Source organism: Leuciscus leuciscus (genome assembly GCF_965113295.1).
Source record: "Leuciscus leuciscus genome assembly, chromosome: 2".
Taxonomy (NCBI): domain Eukaryota; kingdom Metazoa; phylum Chordata; class Actinopteri; order Cypriniformes; family Leuciscidae; genus Leuciscus; species Leuciscus leuciscus.
The window spans coordinates 34,459,693-34,482,611 of record NC_138726.1 but is presented as its reverse complement, the minus strand read 5'-3'; the positions used below and the strand labels follow the sequence as shown (position 1 = coordinate 34,482,611).

The following is a 22,919-nucleotide window of genomic DNA, read 5'->3' as shown; positions in this document are numbered from 1 at the left end:
CCTCATGATTATTTTCTTTTTCCCTTTGCATTTCACTTAAATAAGTTTTTATAATTGATATACATTTTATAAACGTATAATTGCGTTCATAGAGTGAGCCTTTCGCTAATTGTTTACAGCTTAACGGAAGTTACACCCATTCGTTACGGTGCGTGTCCACTGGCACGGAGCGAGCATTTTCAATTCATTCTATGGAAGTCGAGCTTCATGCTCGCGCAGTGCATTTTGGGATTGACAGCTGACCGGAGAAAGCGTTGAGAGCGTCAATAGGTTGGGCAGTTCTGTGAGGTTCGGGATGTGACGTCTGTCTTGAGAGTTTAAAAATATGCAAATTGTGGCGGAGTTTATGCTGGATTTAGTGCGTAAATCATTTTGTTTACAAATTAGACGCTTTGCATTTGTTATATATGTTAAAGGGATAGTTCACTTTGAAATTAAATTTTGGTATGTTTTAGCTTACCTCAAGGGCATCCAAGATGTAGGTGTCTTTTTTTCCGCAGTAGTTTCAATTTTGATATTTTTAGGTCAAACCGTTCTTGTCTGTCAGTCATATAATGCAGGTCGATGGTCACTGTCTCAAAGAGCATGCACAGAGTCCAAATTAAAACAATTCCCCATCGTCCAAATTAAACAATTCCCCATCGTAAGTACACATTTGGCGCTTTTCCACTGCATGGTACGGCTCGGTACGGTTCGACTCGGCACGGAACGGTTCGGCTCGCTTCGCTTTTCCACTGCGTGGTACGACTCGGCTCGGTACGGCACGGTTCGGTTCGCTTTAGCTCGGTTGCTTTTCCACTGCAGTTAGTACCGCTTCAAAGTGGGTGGGACTGATCGTTATAGTTGCCGTCTCTACTGCCATGACATCATCATATTAAATGCGAATTTTTCATTCCGGGTTTCCCCATCCGCTCCTCGGCAACCAACGAGAGGAACGTCTGCACCTCGGCCACTGACCACGATTCAGCCATTTCTTTTTTTAAGTTTATACTATTTTTTTGAAGCAAATACTTTTAAAACAGGCACTACAGCGTTGGCTGTTGTCTACTGGCTATTTAAATCTAGCGGGTTTAGTGTCTCGTGTTGTAAATACAATGACGCTGGTAGTGATGATTCTGTCTGACCAATCAGTGATCTGCAGTGTTTCCACGTCACATTTTAGTATCGGTACGGTACGCTTGGAACCTCAACAGAGGTGGTACCATTTAAAGCGAGCCGAAGCGAGCCGTACCGTACCGTACCATGCAGTGGAAATGCGTCATAAGTGAGCCGTACTGAACCGAGCCGTACCGTACCATGCAGTGGAAAAGCGCCAAAGCGTGCCGTACCGAACCGAACCGAGCCGTACCGTACCATGCAGTGGAAAAGCGCCAATTGATGGCCCAAGACACGAAACGAGCGATTTGTGTGAGAAAACGAACAGTATTTATATCGTTTTTACCTCTTGAACACAGCTGCGTCCAAATGATCTGAGAGTGCGGGCGGGTATAGATATATACACTAGATGTCGCATTGGCTACGGTTTCGCAGTAGCCAATGCGACATCTAGTGTCTAGTGTATATATTACATACCTCATTTGATATTTCCCCCCCATTAAAAATGCTTCTGAGTAAGAGGACATCTGTAGAGGATGTACTTTCATCAACTTGCTGCGCGAGCATCATAAGGTCCTTTCACCAACTAACTACCTTCATTGTTTACAATAAATCGGCATCTGTTCAGAGCATCACCTCTTGACGGTCGACTGTGAGTGACATCACGTCCCAACACGAACACACCCCATAGCATAATCCCACCCTTGACACTGATTGACAGGTTTCCGTGTAAGGCATCGGAAATGGAAATACTAATATAAGGGAATTGTGATTCCATTTGAGTTTTGGCTGGCTACATACGCGACGCTGATAAAGTGAAAAAGCAGACGTGGTAATTGAAATTGCTATTTAAATATGACAGGGTCAAGACTCGTAAGATATGGGAAACACAGTTGCAAACAGACTTTGCATTTCCATTTTAAATTTGGCAGTCACTGTGCGTTCGCTTAAATGAAAATGCAAACGGTAATGCGCGATTTGCAGTTGTGTTTGGATTATGTCACATTTTATGCATCCACAAATTGAAAACGCAATTGCAAATACAATTTGCAATTCCTTTTGAATAATGTCCGGAATATCATTCCATAATAGGCTGCGTTCCAGTCCAAAATTGTCATGCCCTTCACTTGCTAACTTCCCTCCGTCTCGTTCACTCGGATGTACGTCATTGCGAGTGCCCACTACTGGCGGAAACTGCAATGGGCTGAATTGGAACGTCCTAAGCCCTTGATCCCTTGGAATCAGCTATGTAGTTGATTTATTATTGACATTTGTTTTCCCTTTAAGAATTTGTTTAATGCAGCATCCAAATGTATATATGGTGTTTGGGTTGTTTTCAATAAAAAAAAAATGAATTAATATATCATAGAGTTGTTTGTTGTGGTGGTGATTAGACGAGATCTGTGGTGACGTCACAATCGTACTGCATTGTGGGACATATAGGTGCCTGAAGTGTACATATGAAGTAGACTTGCTCCCTCGGTCAAAATCGAGGGAACGAGGGTCTGTCCATCTAAACTTCCCTCGTCCACTTCACGAAGTGGAACGCACTTCAAAATGGCGGCGGGGACTTTCCCCGAGGGGAAGTGCTTAGGGAAGTTCGCAAGTGCGTGTCTAAAAGTGGACTGGAACGCAGCACTAGTGACTGAAGGATTGCCGTTAAGCAGTATCTCTGGTCGTACGATGTGTATGACGTCATTGACATTTTAAAAGACTTTTTAAAGCAAATAAGTGACTCTAAAAAATCTAACACCCAGCAATGTGTAATTTCTTTGCATCTCCTTTCGAATACAACATTCAAATTACTAGACAAAAAAATTTTATCCTGAGAAAAGTGGATTTTGATGGGTATAGCTCCATAGACCTCCATTCATTCTTCACTCGTCCTGTGAGCACCCTCATATGGAACCAGAATGGAACTGCAACCAGTTCAGAAGCCGGAAGTTTACTGAGAGTGGAACTTCTCCCCTAATTAGACATTCTCTGGAAAACATATATCAAACCCCGTTGCACATGTCGTTCAACCCGGAAACAGTAGCAAAGGTTGTGCACCGTTTGAGCTTGAACGTGCCCCTGGCCACCCCTGAAATTTTTTTCTGGCTACGCCCTATATCTTACATATTTTCTAATTTCACTTAGCATTTTCATTTAGTTTCGTGAGCATTACTATAAAACACGGACCTTTACTTTTACGTCTCTTATTGTAGGCTCATTTTGTAAATGTAAGCATCTAGACGCACAAACTCTGTGCTGGTGCAGTGAGACGTCCATGCTAGGCCAGATTCCGCTAGAAGTCGTGCATCTTCGGAATTGCGGAGCCGCGCGCGCAGTTACAAAAAGTGCCGTGCAGACTGCCAAGCAAAATGGGGCCTTGCGCACACAACGCGCACGACCGCCCACACCGTGATGACATCATTTTTGCCGCGCGCACCTAAAGGTTTCACTTGGTCACGCAGTTTATTTCAGTTGCCTCAAAACAGCAACGCTCCAACAATGCGCCTGAACACACCTCGTTTTCAGACCAGCACGCCCATGAGCGAACAGATGGCCGCAAATGCATTCGCTATTTAAACAACGTGGTGCAGGACGTGAAAATTATAACTGCGTCGGGCTGAAACTAGGAAAAAAAACACTTGCCTGGCGCTGCATTGCAACGGGTGTATGATAGGGCCCAAAAGTGTTCTTCTTCTTCTTCTTCTTACGTGTTTTGGAGCGTTGCATTCTTTTTGAGTCCCAAAAGTGTTGTACTTCAGTCAGTGAGACTGAAGTAGAACAGCAACCCATGACCCAGGTGGCCACAAAGGAAAATGGCCAGACTGTCACACTAGTAGAGTCTTGCCTTTGAAATGTAGAAAGTAGCCTACTGTATAGCGTCACACACAGAGCAAGATTTGAAATCTCCAATTTGTTGAAAAATAATCTTAATTTTTTTTAAACAGGCTTTATGTTATGCCTTTATTTGCATTCTGTTTTACTTATTTTTTTCTCGCTTTTTCCTGTATTCCATTCTTTATATTTTCAAAAGAAAAAAAAAATATTATACAGTACATGTATATTATACATCATGTCCGATGAGTTAAACATACTGAATCCATAGTTATTAAAGTAACTATTAATCTATCAATGTTACATAAACTGTAGGTGTCCACCTATGATAATGCTGAAGTGTGATGTATATAGGCTACACTGGCATAATCTGATGACATCTTCACATCACACTCTAAAATATATACATTATTTTGACTCACCATGTGCAGTGGTTATTAAAATTATTTTAATTATAATGATATAATTGTATTATAGTTAGGCGGTTTAGTTTGCAATTATAGTGGAGACTTATGCTTATCTCCACTTCGGTACTCAAACCTACCTGTTTATTAGGTAAACAAAGCATGTGGATATATTGGTTATGAACAGTGTCTGATAGCACTGTTACTGGCCCTGCAATGCTATTGTTTTGGTGTGTGTGTGTCTGTGTGTGGTATCATCTTACTCTCCCAGGGGACCATCACATGACTGGTTAGCTTTCTGCTGATTGGAAGAGAGAACTGGAAAAGACAGGAGATAGTTTCAAAGCTCTGAATGAAAAACACATGGAGAGAGACAGAGGAAGGGAGTGAGTGGAACAGAGAGAGAGAGAGAGAGTGAGAGAGAGAGAGATTGACTAAATCCTGCTCAGTGAAAGAGGGGGAGCACATTCACACCCTTAAGGGGACTCACAGGAGAGGAGAGAGAATCAGAAAACCAGTCAGATTTCGTATTCAGTCAGTGAAACACAGAAACATGTCCAGCTCAATCCTGCGAAGACATTCCAGCAAAAAGGGATTAGATAACCTCAAGAGGTGAGATGTTCTTCATTTGTGTGTGTGTGTGTGTGTGTGTGTGGCCATTTGGTCTGAGGTGTAGTCTTTGATCTACATAGTCTCTTTTTGCCTCTAAATGGAGTATGCTGCAGTTCATTCAATCCTGTTTTATGAATCTTGACTTTTATAACCTAAATGATGACTTTTAAACTCTTATCATGCTGATAGTAATGATCTGTTTTATCTAGAAGTGCTGGGTAGCACCAGACTGTCATTGGGACAGTTTATCAGGCAGGACAGGGGGGGTCAAGAGGGGAAACACGGAGCATGAGTTCTTCTGCTGTTTATCAGTTCTTCAGGGTGTTTAGGGGGAAGGGTTCAAATTTTTGTTGGTTGTTTTGCGGTCTCTCTGTATTTCATACAAATTTTATAGTCAATGGCTTCCCAGGTGTTTTGAGGGTAGATGAATGTGTTGTTACATAGTTCTGAGTGATGTCATGAAATTATAATGTGTCTGTCCTTGAGGAGGTGTCTGTAGTTAAAGTAAAATCTGTCCCAAAGCCGTCCCAGATGGCTGCTGTTCACACGGCACATGGTGAGTCAATTCATGACATCATATGGAATGGCAAAGACATGCTTCAATAGCTTCTTTTATTACTGGAATTTTCCTGAGAGTGGTGACATCATCAGATCACCCCCTTCTCTAAATCTGCTGGGTGTGCGATACAGCGGCCCTCACCCACTCTGCCCTATGGACCTGGAGATCATCTAAACTGTGCCGGAAAAATTGAGCCGTTTTACCACCCAGCCACTCACACTGGGTTTATTAAACAAAGGAAATAGTGCAGTTATTATTGATGTTATAGGTTTAGGCTATACTCTGCTTTAATGCTTGCTATGTTCATTTACTCACTCAGTATGATATGTTTTGTAACAGATTCAAATTTGTAAGCAGAATGTGAGTAGTTGAACAGTTTGACCAACTACTTTGTTTTTAACCATAACAGTCTAGAGATGTATGTGTTTTTCTTCTTCCGTGTGTCCATGTGTAACATAATATGATCATGGAATTATGATTTACTGAACTACTGTTTACTTGGAGAAGGACATTCAGAATGTTTGTTTGATAAGCACAGTAGATAAACAGAGTTAAAATAAATTCAGTTGCAATGAGAAACCTTAGTTGCTTATTTAGGACAGGTTAAAGACAATATTATCAATCAGTGCATCAGTTCCCAGAGGTGTGTGTAATGTGTATAGCAGGAGAGACTTTAGTAAAACTTGTGATTTAATGGGTGATTGTGTAAATCTGCCTGGCAATCACCCACCTCTGCACAATTATTGTAAATATTTAGTAAAAGGTGTTGTTCCAGTTCCTGTAATGTCAGCCCCCATAAAGGAAGCCAGTGAGCCATTTCCTGTCAGTGTGAACCCTGCACTTCCTGTCCATGTTTAACTTACTTCCTGTCCATCTCTGACCCTACCTTCTGTCAGATGACCCCTATCATTGTAATAAGTATGACGATGCGCTTGTTCTGAAGATATATACATATCAGCCTCTGTTTACCTTCATGCACAACACAAATGCAGCATTCTTGATTTAGTTATCTTCATTTTTAAAAACATAGTAATTGTGAACGTTATTATTATTCATTTGTCATTATTTGTTTTGTTATTTGTAATTGTTTTTGTGTATACAGGATCACTGTTCAGCGCAGTCTGGAGGATGCAGAAGAAATTGAGAGAGAACGACGACGGCGTGCAAGAGCCAGTACCTCTAATGAGGGTTCTCAAGCTACTGCACAGACTCTGGACAACCAGTTAGTTTCAAAAACCTAAAAGCATACTCCAGTCTTCAGCAAATACTTAAAAGAAACTGTGTTGTGTGTATTTGTTTTGTTTCCATGGAATCCCAACCCCCAGATTGTGGCTCAAGCCAACTTTCTCTGTCTTACTCATTGTGTTGTGTTAATCTGTTTGTGAGTTTGTATGTGTATATGTGACAAGACCACACCTGTTCTTTTGATTCAGTTACAGAGTCTTCTATTCTATTCTATTCTATTCTATTCTATTCTATTCTATTCTATTCTATTCTATTCTATTCTATTCTATTCTATTCTATTCTAACAGACTCAACTGTTGTAAGTAGACTAGTTCTTGTTTTGGTATCTTAGTGAGAGGCAATTCTGAAAGTGTTTCACTGTTTGTAGGGGTCAGAATGATGTGGTTTCAAACTCTCCTCCATCCTCTTTGGAAGAGGACGAAGGCTTCAGTGATTGGACACTTCTGAGCAGGCGCAAAGAGGAACAAATGGAACATAAAGATGTAAAAACACATCTCAACGGCTCTCGTCCCTCAGAACTCCAGCTCTGTTCCAGCTCTGCTCAACATAGTAAACTGCATGACTTAAACGTGTATGACAGCACCCCATTTACACAGACTCGACCCCCCTTTTCAAATCAGCAAAACCTGGATGAGGATGGTGATGATGAAGACTGGGGTGCCAGAGAACAGGAAAGAAGGGCTAATATTAAGGCTGCAGAGAGGGAGGAGGGAGAGATCAGACGGTGGCGTGCAGATGAGGAGGATCCGAGAAGGATGAAAGGTCATGAATCATCTTTCTGGAAAAAACAAAATCAGAGCTGTAATATGGATGAGAAGGTACAATATTCAAGAAGGCATTTAACCTCAACTCAGTAATGCATCAAAATCAGTCTTTCAAAGTTGCCTACTGTAAGTACTTAATGCAGCGAACATACAAACTTCTGAATCTTTTTTTTTTTTCACAGAGAGAAAAAAAGGTAGAGATGAAGATATCCTACACCTCCACAGTCGTCCTCCAACAGAATGGGAGACAGTACAGCACAAATGGACAAGAGGGGAGGAGAATAAATGACAGGTACAGGTGTAGACAGGCACACACTTCACAACAATACAGCTCAGTAAGCTAAAGCTTTAAATGAACTTTAGAAAATGAATATGCTTGTGTTAAAGGCTGTTATTGTGTAAAAATGCTATAAAGGCATTTTAAAATATGCTCGGCTCAAGTTAAAGCTTTTAAACTTTATTGATTATAATTATTTACTGTATAGCCTATACCTAACAGGATGGAAACAAATATCTAGGGCTGATTACATAAAATGCTTAGACAAGTCTTAGTTAGCCATCTAATTTTTTCATTAAGATTTGTCAGAACTTTAAGTCAGTTAATTAAAAAAAGAACATTGTGGGTGTGTTTATGCAAGTAGCCACTAAAGCTAACTATTGCTCATTGAGGGGTTGAGAGTTAGTTTACATGAGGGTGTCGACGAAGTTAACTCATTTTTAAATTGAGCTCTAAATGACATTTTGTGACGAGCTTGTTCATCTAATCCTGTCAATCACAATTTTAAAGCAATATGTGACTGTTTACCTCACTCATCACTCCTGTGACTGTTATGAAAAATCCTCTGACATGCTATATGGAGACATAGCTATGCAGGAGAACAGTTTGAGAACAGTGTGCCAATGATTGGGCAGCAATAGAGTTGGCTCTGTGTTGAGAAATGACATGATAAAATCACAAGTTTCACAACTTCCCCCGAATGTCCTTCCTGAGTTCAGCGCTTTTAATCTAACTCAGAGAAGTGAAGATACAGAGTGACATGGACACAGTCGATTCAACAGCTCTCAGCAGTCCAGAGAGGTTTTTAAATTGAGCTCTAAATGACATTTTGGGACAAGCTTGTTCATTTTATCCTGTCAATCTCAATTTTAAAGCAATATGTGACTGCTTACCTCACTCGTCACTCCCGTGACTGTTATGAAAAATCATCTGACATGCTATATGGAGACATAGCTATGCAGGAGAACAGTGTGCCAATGATTGGGCAGCAATAGAGTTGCCTCTGTGTTGAGAAATGACATGATAAAATCACAAGTTTCACAACATCCCCAGAACTAATGTCCTTCCTGAGTTCAGCGCTTTTAATCTAACTCAGAGAAGTGAAGATACAGAGTAACATGGACACAGTCGATTCAACAGCTCTCAGCAGTCCAGAGAGGTAAAAAAAAAACTGCATTTGAGGTAGAATACTTTTTTCATGAATCATTTCCCTTTCTCAATCTTGTTGTATTTAGTGTGTCGGAGGAAGTGTTTGTGAATAACAGTGAGGAGAACCAGCAGCACAGAGAAACAGAGGATCAGACTCATGAGGAGGTGCAGAGGATGATGAGAGAGGAGGAGAGAGAGAGGAAGAGGAGGGATGTGATGGAGAAGTTAAAGAGGTTGAGTATATCCAGCGGAGATCCAGAGGAGCCTTTCAGTCCTCTCAGCCCCAGGAGCCCCTCCTACATGGTATGACATCATCACCATCAGACACCTCACACCTCAAAATGACATTATAATTAAAGATTTGTTACAGATATGAGCAAACATGCTTGTTAAACAGTATTCAGATTAACATTAACACAGTTTTTAACTGCTGATGACCTGCAATCATTATCTAAATCACAATGTTGACCTGCAAAACAAATGAAAACTTCTGGATTGATTAGTTTTATAGAGTGTCAGACTTGGTCTGAAGATTCGGTACACGAGTGAATGGTTTCACAGATTGAGCCTCAAGTTCCACTTTTAGTGTCTAAGCAATTTGAAAAAACTGTAAACACACCTGAATCAGCGAATCAGGGTCTTCAAGACAAAGACTGTACATATAACAAGATGTTTCACTCAGATTATTATGAAGGGAGAAACACGCAATATGTCTAAATCCGCCTTTTACACATCACATCACAGAGGCTATAAGGCTTAATGCACAGATCTGATCCTTTGACCATATAAAAAATGTTTGTCCTGTCAGTTTATATTCACGTATTCACAAAACGTATATCTATGTATAAATGAATCCCCGCCCAAACAAGAATGATTTTGTTGGTGATCGAGGTTGACCCTCAGGTTTTGAATGGCAGTATATAACAATTATTTATATAATTCATGTCGGGTAGTTCTTTGACTTTAATGCACACCAGATGTGATTATCCTGCTTATGATCACTTGCAGGCAAGGTCGAGTTAAAGCGAGTTGATGTTTGCACCACAAAATTTGAATGAATGTATAAAAATAACAGTAGTTCTCGTTAGTTATTTTAATATCTGTTAGAATATCTGGAATATAAATGTATGTGTTTACATGTGTGCAACAATGCCCAATTCTTGTCAGATGTAAGCAAAACATCAGATTTTTGTGCCAGTGTAAGTGCAGACATAGAACCTGAACAGAACAGGATCAGAACAAAACTGCACATGTACATTGGCTGGACCAACTGCAGATATAAGTTTTAAATGCTATTTGAGCATAAGAAAACTAATTTATGGGACTGTTCGTGTCAGAATTTTGTTTCGTTTTTTTGCTGATTTGAAATATTTTATTTTAATGTGAGTTTTGCCAGCAGTTTTTGTTATTCTTGCATGCCTGAAAATACAACGCAAATATGGCCACCAAGTGAACTTTATTTGAAAGAGACTTCAGGATTATTAGAAACTTCTAGTCAGGTTGGTTGGAGCTAAAATCTGCTGTAAGGTGACCCACTATGATCAAGATTGAACACTGCAGAGACTGGGTGATCTTGTTTGTGTCTTCATGTGGGGACAAATGTCTCAAATGATAATAAACCTGAAAAACCTATAGGGACCTTTTATGAGGAAATACCTTGATGAAGAAAACATGTTTGTAAAGGGAATAAAAAATTGGTTTATTGGTTTGTTATACAATTTGGTGGTGTTTGCAGTGCAGAAATGGCTCAAATCACCTTTATGAATAACAGATAATGGTTTGATAATGGTAGGTCCTCTGCCTGATATAAAACATGACATACTACAAAACATGTGTTTGTGCATTGTGCTCAGTGGTGTTTTCACTCTGTCATTTTATCTGGTATTTTCCATGTGCTTTTTCGTGACTGACATCTTCCATGTGCTGTGTGTGGTTCTGATATTGTCATTGCAATGGTGTGGGTTGAGGGATAAAGATGAAACATGAAGCATCTGCTTTACATTGCTGAGGTGCTTTGTGTGTGTGTGCTTTCTTTGCTTGCTGGATTCAGGCTGAGGGTGAGGAGTGGCAATCAGAAGGTGCAAGCTCGGTGAGTTGCTTACTATGTGCATGTGCATGATAGTATTGAATTGTACGTTAGAGTGTTTGTGTGTGTCTGCTAGTACTATGCACCTTACACTTGCTTTATAAAGCTGTGGTTATAATTGCTTTGCATTTGTCCCGTCTATGTCCACGATCATATTCCCTTCCATCTTACTTTTACAATGTTCTGAAAAAAACTGATCCTGATAAAGTTTAGCATTTAGTGAACCATTTTTTTAAATTATGAACATTTATGATGACCTCAATGCCCCAAATATATCCATGTGTACGACAACAGATCAGTTCTTAAAAGCACAGGCACATAAGGTGATGACATTTTAAAAACACGGGAAATGGGTGGCAGGAAGACATTTTGTGAACGAATGTATCCTATACTGTTGGGCAAAACTGAACCTTTTTGTGGAAAGTGAAATTGGAACCAACTACAGGGATTTACAGGGTCAAAAAAGCTAGATACAAAGTCTCCAGCAATGAAATTATGAAATAAATCTGCTTACAACATCAATTGGTTGAACTGCTTTTCAGTATTGGCTCAAAATCTTGACAGAGAATTTACTTTTTGCAATCATTATCTGTTACCCAATTTAGTTGCACTGCTTTTCACTTTTTCCCTTTTGCCTGGAAACATTGCACAAAATATTGCCATAAATGTTTTCATGCTTATGACTGTAAGAATTCACACATTTTTTGAATCCATTTACAAATAAATGTTGCTTTACTGTTTAATCTACAGATTACTGAGAGGACTGAGTCTCTAAACCGCTCCATTAAAAAAAAGTAAGTGGACTTCAGACACTCACATACAGATTGAGATCAATGGATACAAGTGATTTATTGTAGGATTGTAACAAAACAAAAAAATCCCCTCATAGTATGGAGTGTGAGAAGCAGCAGGGGCAGGATTGTTTTTCTGTGCTGTGGTATGACATCATGGGTTCATCAGTATTTTCTGTTTTATCTAAACATGACACATGAATGATTAATTCATGAATGAACAGCTGTTTGAAACATGGTTCGCCTCTCAGGCAGACATGACATGACACGTTTCTCTCTAGGTATCTTTCTCCTATTTTCTTTTTTTTTTTTTTACATGTATCTCAAAAGCCTGGCTATTCTTTTCCACATTGTTTTGTCTCGGCATGAAGTATAAACAATATACTTCACAGTGCTTTTGTTTGTATCTTACTCTACTTTATGAGTCATGGTCCTCTTCATGTCACTGCTTGTTCTGAGATGATCTGTTTCTTGGAAAACAGTGGTGCTTTAGGTAATATTTCATCTGTTTGTGAAAACAGGAACAGCATAAAGAAGACACAGCCTCCCACGATCATCTCAAAGTTAGATGGCAGATTGGAGCAGTACAACCATGCCATTGAGGTGAATTACCTTCGCATGTGCTTGTATAATGTCAATTTCATAGTTAGGCTTTTTGCATATATTCCTGTAAACACACCTGCACAGCTATTCTGCTGCTTTTACATTCATTTCTTTACACATGCAGCTCTTCTTACCACACCCAGTGCTTACTTACACCTGCTCTGATGTTTACTACTCTGATCTCACTGCTGGGGTGCATTCGGACACCCTGCATGCCCAGGCACCTCTTCTATTAGTCATACTGACTAAACTATTGTGTTCTTAGCCTGGCCTCTGTTTTCCTGCCACCTAACTGTCAGGAAGTGTGTAAAAGCCCCATGGCAAATGTGTGTATAATGGATCCAGGTGTTACTGTGCTTTTGTTGCTGAGAGTTACACAGGTGTTTTATCACATAGTCTCTGCTGTGAATCAGATAGCGTAATATTTCCGGTCATAGTGTGTGTTTTTGTGCGTGTGCAGGAGTGCTATAAAGAGGGGAACGTAGTCAAGCTAATGGATGTCCCAACATCCCCAGAGCCTGTATCTGCTCGGAAGACCCTGTTTGAGGCGGGGGAAGCCTGGAATCAGAATTCAGCAAGGGCTGTGTCCTCTAAGGTTCATATGGTCATGTTTATCAATAAATTATTCTGTTAAATAGTTCACCCAAAAAATGGAAATTCTGTCACCATTTTCTCACCCAAGAATGTCTCAGTGTTCTTTCTTTCTTTCTTTCTTTCTTTCTTTCTTTCTTTCTTTCTCACCTTCTTTCTTTCTTTCTCTCTTTCTTTCTTTCTTTCTCTCTTTCTCTCTTTCTTTCTTTCTCTCTTTCTTTCTTTCTTTCTTTCTTTCTTTCTTTCATTCTCACCTTCCTTTCTTTCTTTCTTTCTTTCTTTCTTTCTTTCTTTCTTTCTTTCTTTCTTTCTTTCTTTCTTTCTTTCTTTCTTTCTTTCTTTCTTTCTTTCTTTCTTTCTCACCATACAATGAAAGTCAATGGTTCAGTGTTGCTTTAGACCCCTCTGACTGTCATTGTATGGACAAAAATATATTTTTTATTTATGTTCCACAAAAGACTGTCATACAGGTTTAGAACAACAATAAGAGAGTAAATAATGACAGAATTTTCATTTTCTGTGAGAAGTGCCAGTACGCAAAAAAAGTGATGGTAAGCTACTGATTAAAATATAGAAGCCTACTTTTTCCCTCAGTTGCAGCACATTGAGCTCTCTCGGCCACCGTAGGTTTGACACTAAAAAGTCAGTGAGTGAATAAATGAAAGAATAAATTATGATATGTTACTCTGATTCAGGATACAGAGGGAATAAATGTGGGCGTGACAGATCTAATTAACCAATGGGTGAAAGGAAACTCAGATGACAACACCAAGAGCCCCTCCTCCAAAGCAGCTGTAAGTTTAAATGGGTCTCTAAATGTTAATCGCATAGTTTCTTTCCTGAATCCTACTATAGTTCATTTCCTTCTGAAACTTTTGTATCCTCTATGTTCTTTTTCTTCAACTTTAGTTCTCTTCTTTCCACTTTTTCTTGTGTCTGCTGTTCTTCTCATCTTTTTCAATAAGGTAAACAATTCCTATCTCTCTTTTTCTCCGTGAGTGGGTGGATTTAGGTGGTTTCTCACTCTTTCAAAATGTCAATGGGGTCCTCTGGGTTAAAGTCCAATGGCAATAAACTATTGTGGAAGAGTTTTAGAGGATGCCAGCAATTAAAAAATATCTGATGTCTGCTTTGTTTTTGTGACTTTTTGGCTTTGGACTGCTGTTGTGTATGTATATGTGTTTTCTGGATATAATCTATAGAAAATATAAAATATTTTGTATGGTTAAAGTTCATGCTGTAGCAGGTCATGTGATGGGAGAGATCCCTGAATAGCCTGTTGTTCAAAGACGCCATCTAGTGGTTTAGGCCTGAACCAAGGTAAAAAAAAAGAAAAGAAAAAAATGTTAAGTAAAAAAAAAACAGTAATCTTAACCATGGCATTTATTATCTTTCTTTGTGTGTGTTAGTGTCAGGATGTTAAGGCTGGTGAGGTGCGTAACATAAAATCCATGTGGGAGAATCTGGGAGACAACTTGTCACAGGATAAACCATGTGCAAAGGTACATCAAAACTCCTTGTGACACTAAACCATGATCATCCCTACAGAAACCTTCTTCTAAACTGCTGTTAGGTTAAGGTTATAGGTAAACTCCTCAAAAACAACCCATAAACAGCAATCAGCATCAGTTCTTATAATCATCATTTGAGTTTGGCTGTTCACATTGAGCACAGGCTCATTATCTTGCATTTGTTATTTTAGATTTCGTAGTACTTAAGTCCCCTTCACTTGGTTTTATAGGTTTAAAGGTTGTAATTTGATCTTTACCTTTTCAGGGATCGTCTGGAAAAAGGTACAAATTTGTTGTGAGTGGGCATGGGAAGTACGAGAAGGTCTTCATTGATAATGACACAAACTAAGGATCAAGTAAGAAATTTATTTTCTTTATTCAAATTTTTTTATTCAAAATAACAAAATATAAATTCAGCATGTTTATTACTACACAGACATAAGTCATGCTTTACTAGAGTAACTAAAGTATGATAATGTGCTGTACATTAGCTTGGTTGTATACCGCTGGTTATCTACAGAAACAAACACACTATATTAAAATAACTTCTGGGTGTACACGGTACAGTGTGTGTATGATGATTAATTGTTAAAGAGTGTGTATTGTAGTTTCTCACTGTTATAAATCATGACAATATATGTGATGGTTCCATTTGTTGTGTTTATTTAGGATATTTGTTGCCAGTTCTCTCCTTTTGTAACAGAGATCCCTGAAGTACAAGAGCTGCCAAAATTATCGTCTTATAAAGTGTCTTCTTTCCTTGGAGCTCTGGGTAGTATTCAGTAAATGTCACATGCCTGCTGTCTCACCTATCAGTCTAATGATTATTTGTGACACTGAACTACAAATGAATCCATAAGCATGAAATCACTTGCAACATTTCACTAGAAATGTGTTAGTAAGAAAACATCCAAAACTCAAATGGTTTTAACTTAAAAGAAAAGTAAAAATGAACACATCTGAAACAAGTTTTTAGGGTCTTATTTCATGATCAACATATTAAGATTACATTTTTTATTTCAAATATCTTTCGTTCATGTTCTAGTTATACCTTTCCAATTTCCCTCTGACCTTTTTGAAATGAACAGCACTGCCATCATGTCATATCTCATTCTGAGCAGGGCTCTTGACACTGCTCAGGACGTCACATTCTGAAACTCTCTATTCAAAACACGTCTCCTCGCACCACCCAGCTTGGCTGACGTGAGCAAACTTAAACCCAGGATCCATCCACATTGCTCTCTGAGCCACTTTCCTTTTTTGATCATTGTCATCATTACGTTTTCAGCCCTTGCTCACTTCCTCACTCGCCACATCCCGAACAGCTGCACCTATCAGTCGCTCTCTCAATGCAGGAATGACTAGGCCTCAATTTCTGCTGACCAGCCCCTTACTGCACTGCTCAGAGCAGAGTGCAGTGTATAGTTTGTTTGTCTCATCGTTGATTTCATGAAGAAAAAGGAAATTACATTTACAGCACTACAATACTACATAATTGGACAATTTTGAAGTTGAAATCAACTTTACACTGTACATTTGAAATTCAATCAAACATCTGCCATTATTTCTGTAGATGTACTACCAAATCCTTTGGCTGTTCTGTTGAAGTCTTTTGGCTCTTCGCCTTTCTGTTTGCGATTCAGCAGCCCTCTTTCAAAGGCTGTAGCTATTTTGTTGAGAGGTTTCGCCGCTGCCTCCTTCAGCTTCCGGGCATTGAAGCGCGGGCTGTAGAGAAGGATGGGCAGACGGTGGACGAAGGATGGGACCAACTGGCCATCCTTCTCTATGTTTTTCCGCTCTTCCTCGGTTTTGTTGCTATGTATCTGCTTCATAATGTTCTCCTTTGTGGCAAACATATGAAAAAGTACAGCATCCCACATTTTTGATACCTTGGGCTCATCTTTCTTTTTGACCACATCCTGTCCACCCGATGACTGTTCTTTGTCCCTCGCAGACTTGTCTTTACCACTTATTTTTAGATCTGCCTTCTGAGCATTTTGCTCTGCATCAGGCTCTGGAAAACTGGGGGCATCAGGTTCAACAACCATGTGCTTTTTCAGCCTTGTCCAGCCACTGAGTTTGGCCTTCAGGCCTTTGGGTTTTTGTGCACTCTTAGGTTCATTTTGTCCCTTCTGATCATTTGGTGTGGGTTCAGAGGGAGTCTCTTTGCTAAGCTTGCCATCTTCAGTGGCTACATTCTCATTTTGTCTTTCAGTGGCTAGTGAATCTTTTAAACACTTTTGAGGTTTTGAGGTATCAGACTTTAACACTTTAACTGTGATGAGATCAATTTTTGAGTCCTGAGCAGTTATATGTTGTGCTTTTACATCCATATTAGATGCTTTGGCTTCTGTCTGGGATTTAACACAGCTTTCATCAGATGAAGAGAGTGGTAGAGATTTGGCGGCCTTGAGAAGCATGGCAGCAAGACTATTTTCTGCACTTGGAGCTTTGCAAAAAGTCTTGACAATTGAACACGGTAAAGCCTTTTGAGTGTCAGATTTTACGGATTTGGACTGCACACTATCCATATTCAATTTGGTGTCCTGGGGTACGTTATTTGATGGTTTGATTGAATTTCTTTGTAATGTTGTTGAATTGTTTGATTTAGATTCAATTTTAACTTTAAATGCAGCTTTGGAATCAGTGTTGGTTTTATTGGACACCTGTAAGTCTGATTCCAAATCTATCAATGGGTCTTTTGTAACACCACTGATGGGTATTAAGTCTTCATTGCCGTTGTCTTGTTTAGAAGATTTATCCTTTGCCAAATGCGTGACTAGAGCCTCAGAGTAAGGTGCAGGTGAAAATACCTGTCCATCTGAGGGGATTTTGGATGATATACTTCTTTTGTTTGGAGGGCTTGGAATAGATTTCACATTGTTATCATGTTTCAGCATTTGCTGACCTTTGGTTTCTTCTGTGTTTTGGTTGATTTTATCTTTGGATTTCAAGGAGGGAGGTGTTGAATTTGGGTTTAATAAAACTCCTGATTTAGATGCATCTGATTTAAATGTATTTGCAAGTTGAGGTGCCTCTGTTTTATAGGGACTTTTAGTATTAAATATATCTGTTTTAGGGAGGCTTGGACGATTAAATATATCTGATTTGGCCAAAACTACAGGATTGGCTGCACAAGACTTATTTGAGTCTTCATGTCTGGTTATTTCTGTCTTTGATGAGTCTGTAAAGATAGATGAACCTAACCTTGATTGAGCTGTAGATTTAGTTTCCTCTGGCTTTAAGAGGGCTGCACGTTTAATATCAGGAGGGACTTTAATGTAACTTCTGGTGTCTGCAGATGGCATTCTAGAGTCTGTGATATTGGTTGAGTTTGTTGTGATTTTATTTACAGTGAAAGCTTCATTGTTGGTGTTTATGATATTGTGGAGTTGATTGCCTGTAATGATGGCAGTAGAAGAATCACAGACAGCAGAGTAAGTTCCTAAAGAACTTTTGGATAAACATGGCAAGGTTTTCTGCTCTTGATTTGCAGAAATGTGTGACTGCATCATTTTCACTGATGCAGGATTAAAACTTTCTGTTGGATATATAAATCTGTGTGCAGTCTCTGACTGCACTGTTTGCAGTGGGATATTTTGAACTGACAAGACATTTTTTGTTAACAATCCGGTTATATTTGAGTTCTGAATATTTGATTGCACCTGGGGAAAAGGGTAAGTTGGCATTTTTTTCCCCTCTGCTGCAAAAGGAGGGGTGGGGATGTCTGTAGATCCTGAATTTAGTTGTCTAGGAGCCTCTGCTACAGCAGTGGGGTTTACAATCATTCTTAAAGGTGTCATTTGAAGCTCATTGTACATTGCATCTTCAGGATTTAAAGCTAGAGGCCTTGGTTGTACTCCAGGGATTGTCTCTCGCTCCTTTAAACTTTGATCTGCTATTTCCGAAGTGGGATTATTGATGGTTTCAATTTCAGTTTTGTCAGTTACTAGTACCGTAGTACTTGTTTGGTTTGTCATCGCGATTTGCAAGGGCAGTGCAGCCTCTGAAGTTTTTAAAGACTCTAAATCTGCCAAGGATTTCTCTGCATTGAAATCAGATATAATGCTAAGCCTGTCTTGAGATGTCTTGGTTGGAGTTTTGGACATGCAATTCTCATATGTCATGTTTTTAATATCTTCTGGAATTTCAGGCTTAGACACAGATAGATCACCATATGAATTCATCTTGATTCCACCATAAGCAATATATTCAGCAGGTGTCAAACCATAGTATGTTGACTTTCGTTTTGAGACGTTAATATCATTTTGCAATGGCTTCTGGTTGCCCACAAACCGTGCTGGTGGTCTTGGTGACCAGTATACAGGTGTACTGGGTGTTTGGTAGTTTCGGGAAGGTGCAGGCATGTATGTTTCCTGACTTGCATCTGTTGGAACAGACTTGGCTGGTGTCATTATACAGGTTTCTGAAGTTTCAGTTTTAGTCATTGGATACTCCTGTATAACTGTAGTTGTAAGCACCTCACATGCTCTAGAGCTTGACTTACTAGCCTCGGTAGGGGTCTTAGATAAAGAAACTTCACATTTAGAAATCTTTGGTGTCAAGCATTCCTCAGAATAGGCATGAGAAGTGAATGGTTTGAGTCCTGTGGCAAACACAACACCATTTGGAATGGAATTCGTTATTTTATCCACGGCAATTTTTTCAAGGCCATCATCATGATCAGCTGCTGCACTCTGAGCTTTTACACTAATCAGTGAGGGAGGTTGGAGCCATTTATTTTGAGGTAGGGGTTCCTGATGGTTTTCTGTAGAGACTCTTGCCTCCATTGTGGAGGATAATGTAGAGTTGAATGCAAACAAGGGTTGATTATCTGCAGAAGCTTCAAAAACAGGTCTTACTGAGCTTACATGTGTATTCATCTGACAAGGTGGCATTTGAAATTCATACCTTGTCCCTGAATTTTGTTTAACATCTATCACTGGATTTTTTGCAATGGATGGTGCTTCTCCCTGTAAAGCAGAACCACAAGCCCAGGGGTCTTGAATAGGGGGCTTGGAGATCTTATAAAATGAAGTTTTTGGAGTATAAATCGTTGTTTGTGGAAAAGCAGCAATTTTCTCCATTGTGGAAGTCTTGACTTGTGACCTAGCTGTTTCCATGACGTGACTATTTGTGAGAGGTGTGTGAGTAATGAGTGCAGGTGCAACGTTTTTATATCCTTCCACATTGGATTGGCTCACTGGAACCTGAGAGATTGATAGTTGTGTCTGGGAACCCGGTGCACAGGCTGATGTCAAATTTGGAGCGGAAGGTCGAACTGGATTCAAAGGGGGGGGCTGTATTTGCACTGAGGCTTGATAGGTCTGTTGTTCGGCGAATGTGTCATGCGTCATCCTTACTCTTGAGGAACTGGACTGAAGTGTTTGACTGAAGGCTATCTCAAAGGATGAATCTGGGTCTGCGTCTGTGGCCTGCTCTGAGTCTTCGTCAAAAAGGATTGATGAGCATGTGTATAGAGGTGCTATCTGGTGCTCCAGCGATCGGGCAGGGTAAGAGTACGACTGTGGAGACAGTGTCGGCGTGGAACTGTAGTGTGAGCTGTTGGTGGGGTAAAAGTATGGGGAAGGGGAGTGAAGGCAGAAAGGGCTGCTGGAGGAATATCGAGAATCGAAGGTCCCGCTAAAGAGAGGGGTTTCTGGAGTCCTTGGAGGCGTGGACTGGTCGCTGTGCTCCAGGTCAGGGCTGGCCTCATTTACTGGTGACAGGTTTGACCGGAATGGGATGGGTGTCTGAGAGGAAGAGCTGACTTTCTTTTTGGCACTTTTCTTCAGGAGTTTCTGCAGACGGGCATTGTCTCGCCCTGGTTTTGGCAGTAGAGGGGGAGGGTACTGCTGTGGAAGCAGACTAGACTGACTACCATAACTTAAAGCCATCAGCATTTCAAAACCTGCATTGAAAACAAGCCACAAATACTAGTATTTAAAAAATAAACTTCAATTCATACTGAATGCTAACTTTGGTTTTAAACTTGATCTCTATATTTCTTCATATTAACTGTGAATTTCACTCCATCATCATGCTTAATATATGCTTAAATAATTCAAATGTCTGGATTCCATTTTTGGCTTCATTTCAATTTCTGAGTGAAAATTGTTTCAAAGTAAGTCCTACACATTTTTTTTAAAGTGTAGATAACTTATATAACAGTGTTATGTATTGTATGTCCAAACCCAGAAGCTAATTTGAAATTAAATTTTTACTTGAGTGTTACTCGCAGGGTTTACTTTTCACTCTTAAATGAATATATAAATTGATGTATTTATGATTGTATATAATATTGATGTGGTTAATGCAAAATAACTGACCCCTCTCTATCTCTCTTTAGCTGGCTGCTGGACACAAAGAGGTCCGAAGACAGGATGCTGATGTGATCACCGTCCTTCAGTTATTGCACTGTAAAAAAAAAAGAAAAAAGAAAAGAAAAAAGATTGAAACCCACTAAATTTGAAAACTTTTTCATTTTAATTGCTGCCTTACATTTTAAGTAAAATCAAAGTGGTGCCAAAGCTTTGAATGATTTTACTGATGAAGAAAATCATGTCATTGGGTAAAAGTGACCCAAATATTTGGAAACAAGGATGCTGTTTTAATCACAATTGACTGTTACAGTGTGATTAGTTACAATAACATCACATTAATGTCAAACCTTAAATCAGTGGTGTTCAATGGCTCCTGGAGAGCCACAAATTTAGTTCCAAGTTCCAACACAACTTCCTGCCTGAAAGTTTGTAGTGATCCTGAAGACTTTGATTAGCTGGTTCAGGTGTGTTTAAGTAAGGCTAGAGCTAAACTCTGCTGGTAGACCTTAAGGAACATGATTCAACACCTCTTCCTTAAAAATAAGGATTTTTGTGAGAACAAAAGTAATTTACAGAAAGTAAATTCTCATATATATACAGTTTGTCAAAATGTTGAATGATTTCTTTAAAGCTGATACAAAATTTATTTTAGTTTAAATAGCGTTTTCATTCTGAGTATTCTTAATCTTGATGTCCTGTTCTCAATTAGTTTTCTTTCCTCTCTCATGATTTTCTTTTAGAATATTGTCTCCATATAAGTGAGTAATATTCTGTTAAAGCCTTACACTGTCAACACATGTAAACCAATCAGTCAAACATCTGTGCAGTGTAAGGTGTATTTGTCACAAATAAAACTCGTCAATTTTCAGGTGAGTGTTTTGTCTCTTTGTTCATCCATACTGTTGAAAATATGTCCTCTTCAATTCCATACATACATTTAGAATATACATAGTGAGTTGTAGAATGTCTTTCCATATACAGTGGGTACGGAAAGTATTCAGACCCCCTTACATTTTTCACTCTTTGTTATAATGCAGCCATTTGCTAAAATCATTTAAGTTCATTTTTTTCCTCATTATTGTACACACAGCACCCCATTTTGACAGAAAAACACAGAATTGTTGACATTTTTGCACATTTATAAAAAAATAAAAACTGAAATATCACATGGTCCTAAGTATTCAGACCCTTTGCTGTGACACTCATATTTTTTACTCAGGTGCTGTCCATTTCTTCTGATCATCCTTGAGATGGTTCTACACCTTCATTTGTGTCCAGCTGTGTTTGATTATACTGATTGGACTTGATTAGGAAAGCAACACACCTGTCTATATAAGACCTTACAGCTCACAGTGCATGTCAGAGCAAATGAGAATCATGAGGTCAAAGGAACTGCCTGAAGAGCTCAGAGACAGAATTGTGGCAAGGCACAGATCTGGCCAAGGTTACAAAAAAATGTCTGCTGCACTTAAGGTTCCTAAGAGCACAGTGGCCTCCATAATCCTTAAATGGAAGACATTTGGGACGACCAGAACCCTTCCTAGAGCTGGCCGTCCGGCCAAACTATCGGGGGAGAAGAGCCTTGGTGAGAGAGGTAAAGAAGAACCCAAAGATCACTGTGGCTGAGCTCCAGAGATGCAGTCGGGAGATGGGAGAAAGTTGTAGTAAGTCAACCATCACTGCAGCCATCCACCAGTCGGGGCTTTATGGCAGAGTGGCCCGACGGAAGCCTCTCCTCAGTGCAAGACACATGAAAGCACACCTGAAGGACTCCAAGATGGTGATAAATAAGATTCTCTGGTCTGATGAGACCAAGATAGAACTTTTTGGCCTTAATTCTAAGCGGTATGTGTGGAGAAAACCAGGCACTGCTCATCACCTGTCCAATACAGTCTCAACAGTGAAGCATGGTGGCGGCAGCATCATGCTGTGGGGGTGTTTTTCAGCTGCAGGGACAGGACGACTGGTCGCAATCGAGGGAAAGATGAATGCGGCCAAGTACAGGGATATCCTGGACGAAAACCTTCTCCAGAGTGCTCTGGACCTCAGACTGGGCTGAAGGTTCACCTTCCAACAAGACAAT

At 39.6% G+C, this 22,919-nt stretch overlaps 2 protein-coding genes across 4 annotated transcripts; one reads left to right on the top strand and one right to left on the bottom strand.

Annotated features, from left to right (window-relative positions):
* The first annotated feature begins 4,695 nt into the window (after positions 1 to 4,695).
* On the top strand, positions 4,696 to 21,704 carry lsp1b (lymphocyte specific protein 1 b). 3 transcript variants are annotated; one of them, XM_082158523.1, is made up of 13 exons: positions 4,701 to 4,937; positions 6,599 to 6,718; positions 7,109 to 7,559; positions 7,688 to 7,797; positions 9,018 to 9,234; positions 10,982 to 11,020; positions 11,768 to 11,811; positions 12,330 to 12,411; positions 12,872 to 13,006; positions 13,698 to 13,796; positions 14,412 to 14,504; positions 14,779 to 14,869; positions 20,863 to 21,704. In XM_082158523.1, exons 1-12 carry the CDS (start codon positions 4,879 to 4,881, stop codon positions 14,860 to 14,862), a joined length of 1,533 nt encoding a protein of 510 aa, XP_082014649.1. In that variant the 5' UTR covers positions 4,701 to 4,878; the 3' UTR covers positions 14,863 to 14,869; positions 20,863 to 21,704. The 3 variants fall into 3 exon arrangements, with proteins under 3 accessions (XP_082014651.1, XP_082014649.1, XP_082014650.1); XM_082158525.1 differs by lacking the exon at positions 13,698 to 13,796 and having other exon boundaries at positions 4,696 to 4,937; XM_082158524.1 differs by lacking the exon at positions 10,982 to 11,020 and having other exon boundaries at positions 4,704 to 4,937.
* LOC309489649 (uncharacterized protein) lies at positions 14,876 to 20,856 on the bottom strand. Its single transcript, XM_082158515.1, has one exon. The coding sequence runs from the start codon at positions 20,414 to 20,416 to the stop codon at positions 16,061 to 16,063; it is 4,356 nt and encodes a 1,451-aa protein (XP_082014641.1). The 5' UTR covers positions 20,417 to 20,856; the 3' UTR covers positions 14,876 to 16,060.
* Positions 21,705 to 22,919: the final 1,215 nt, after the last annotated feature.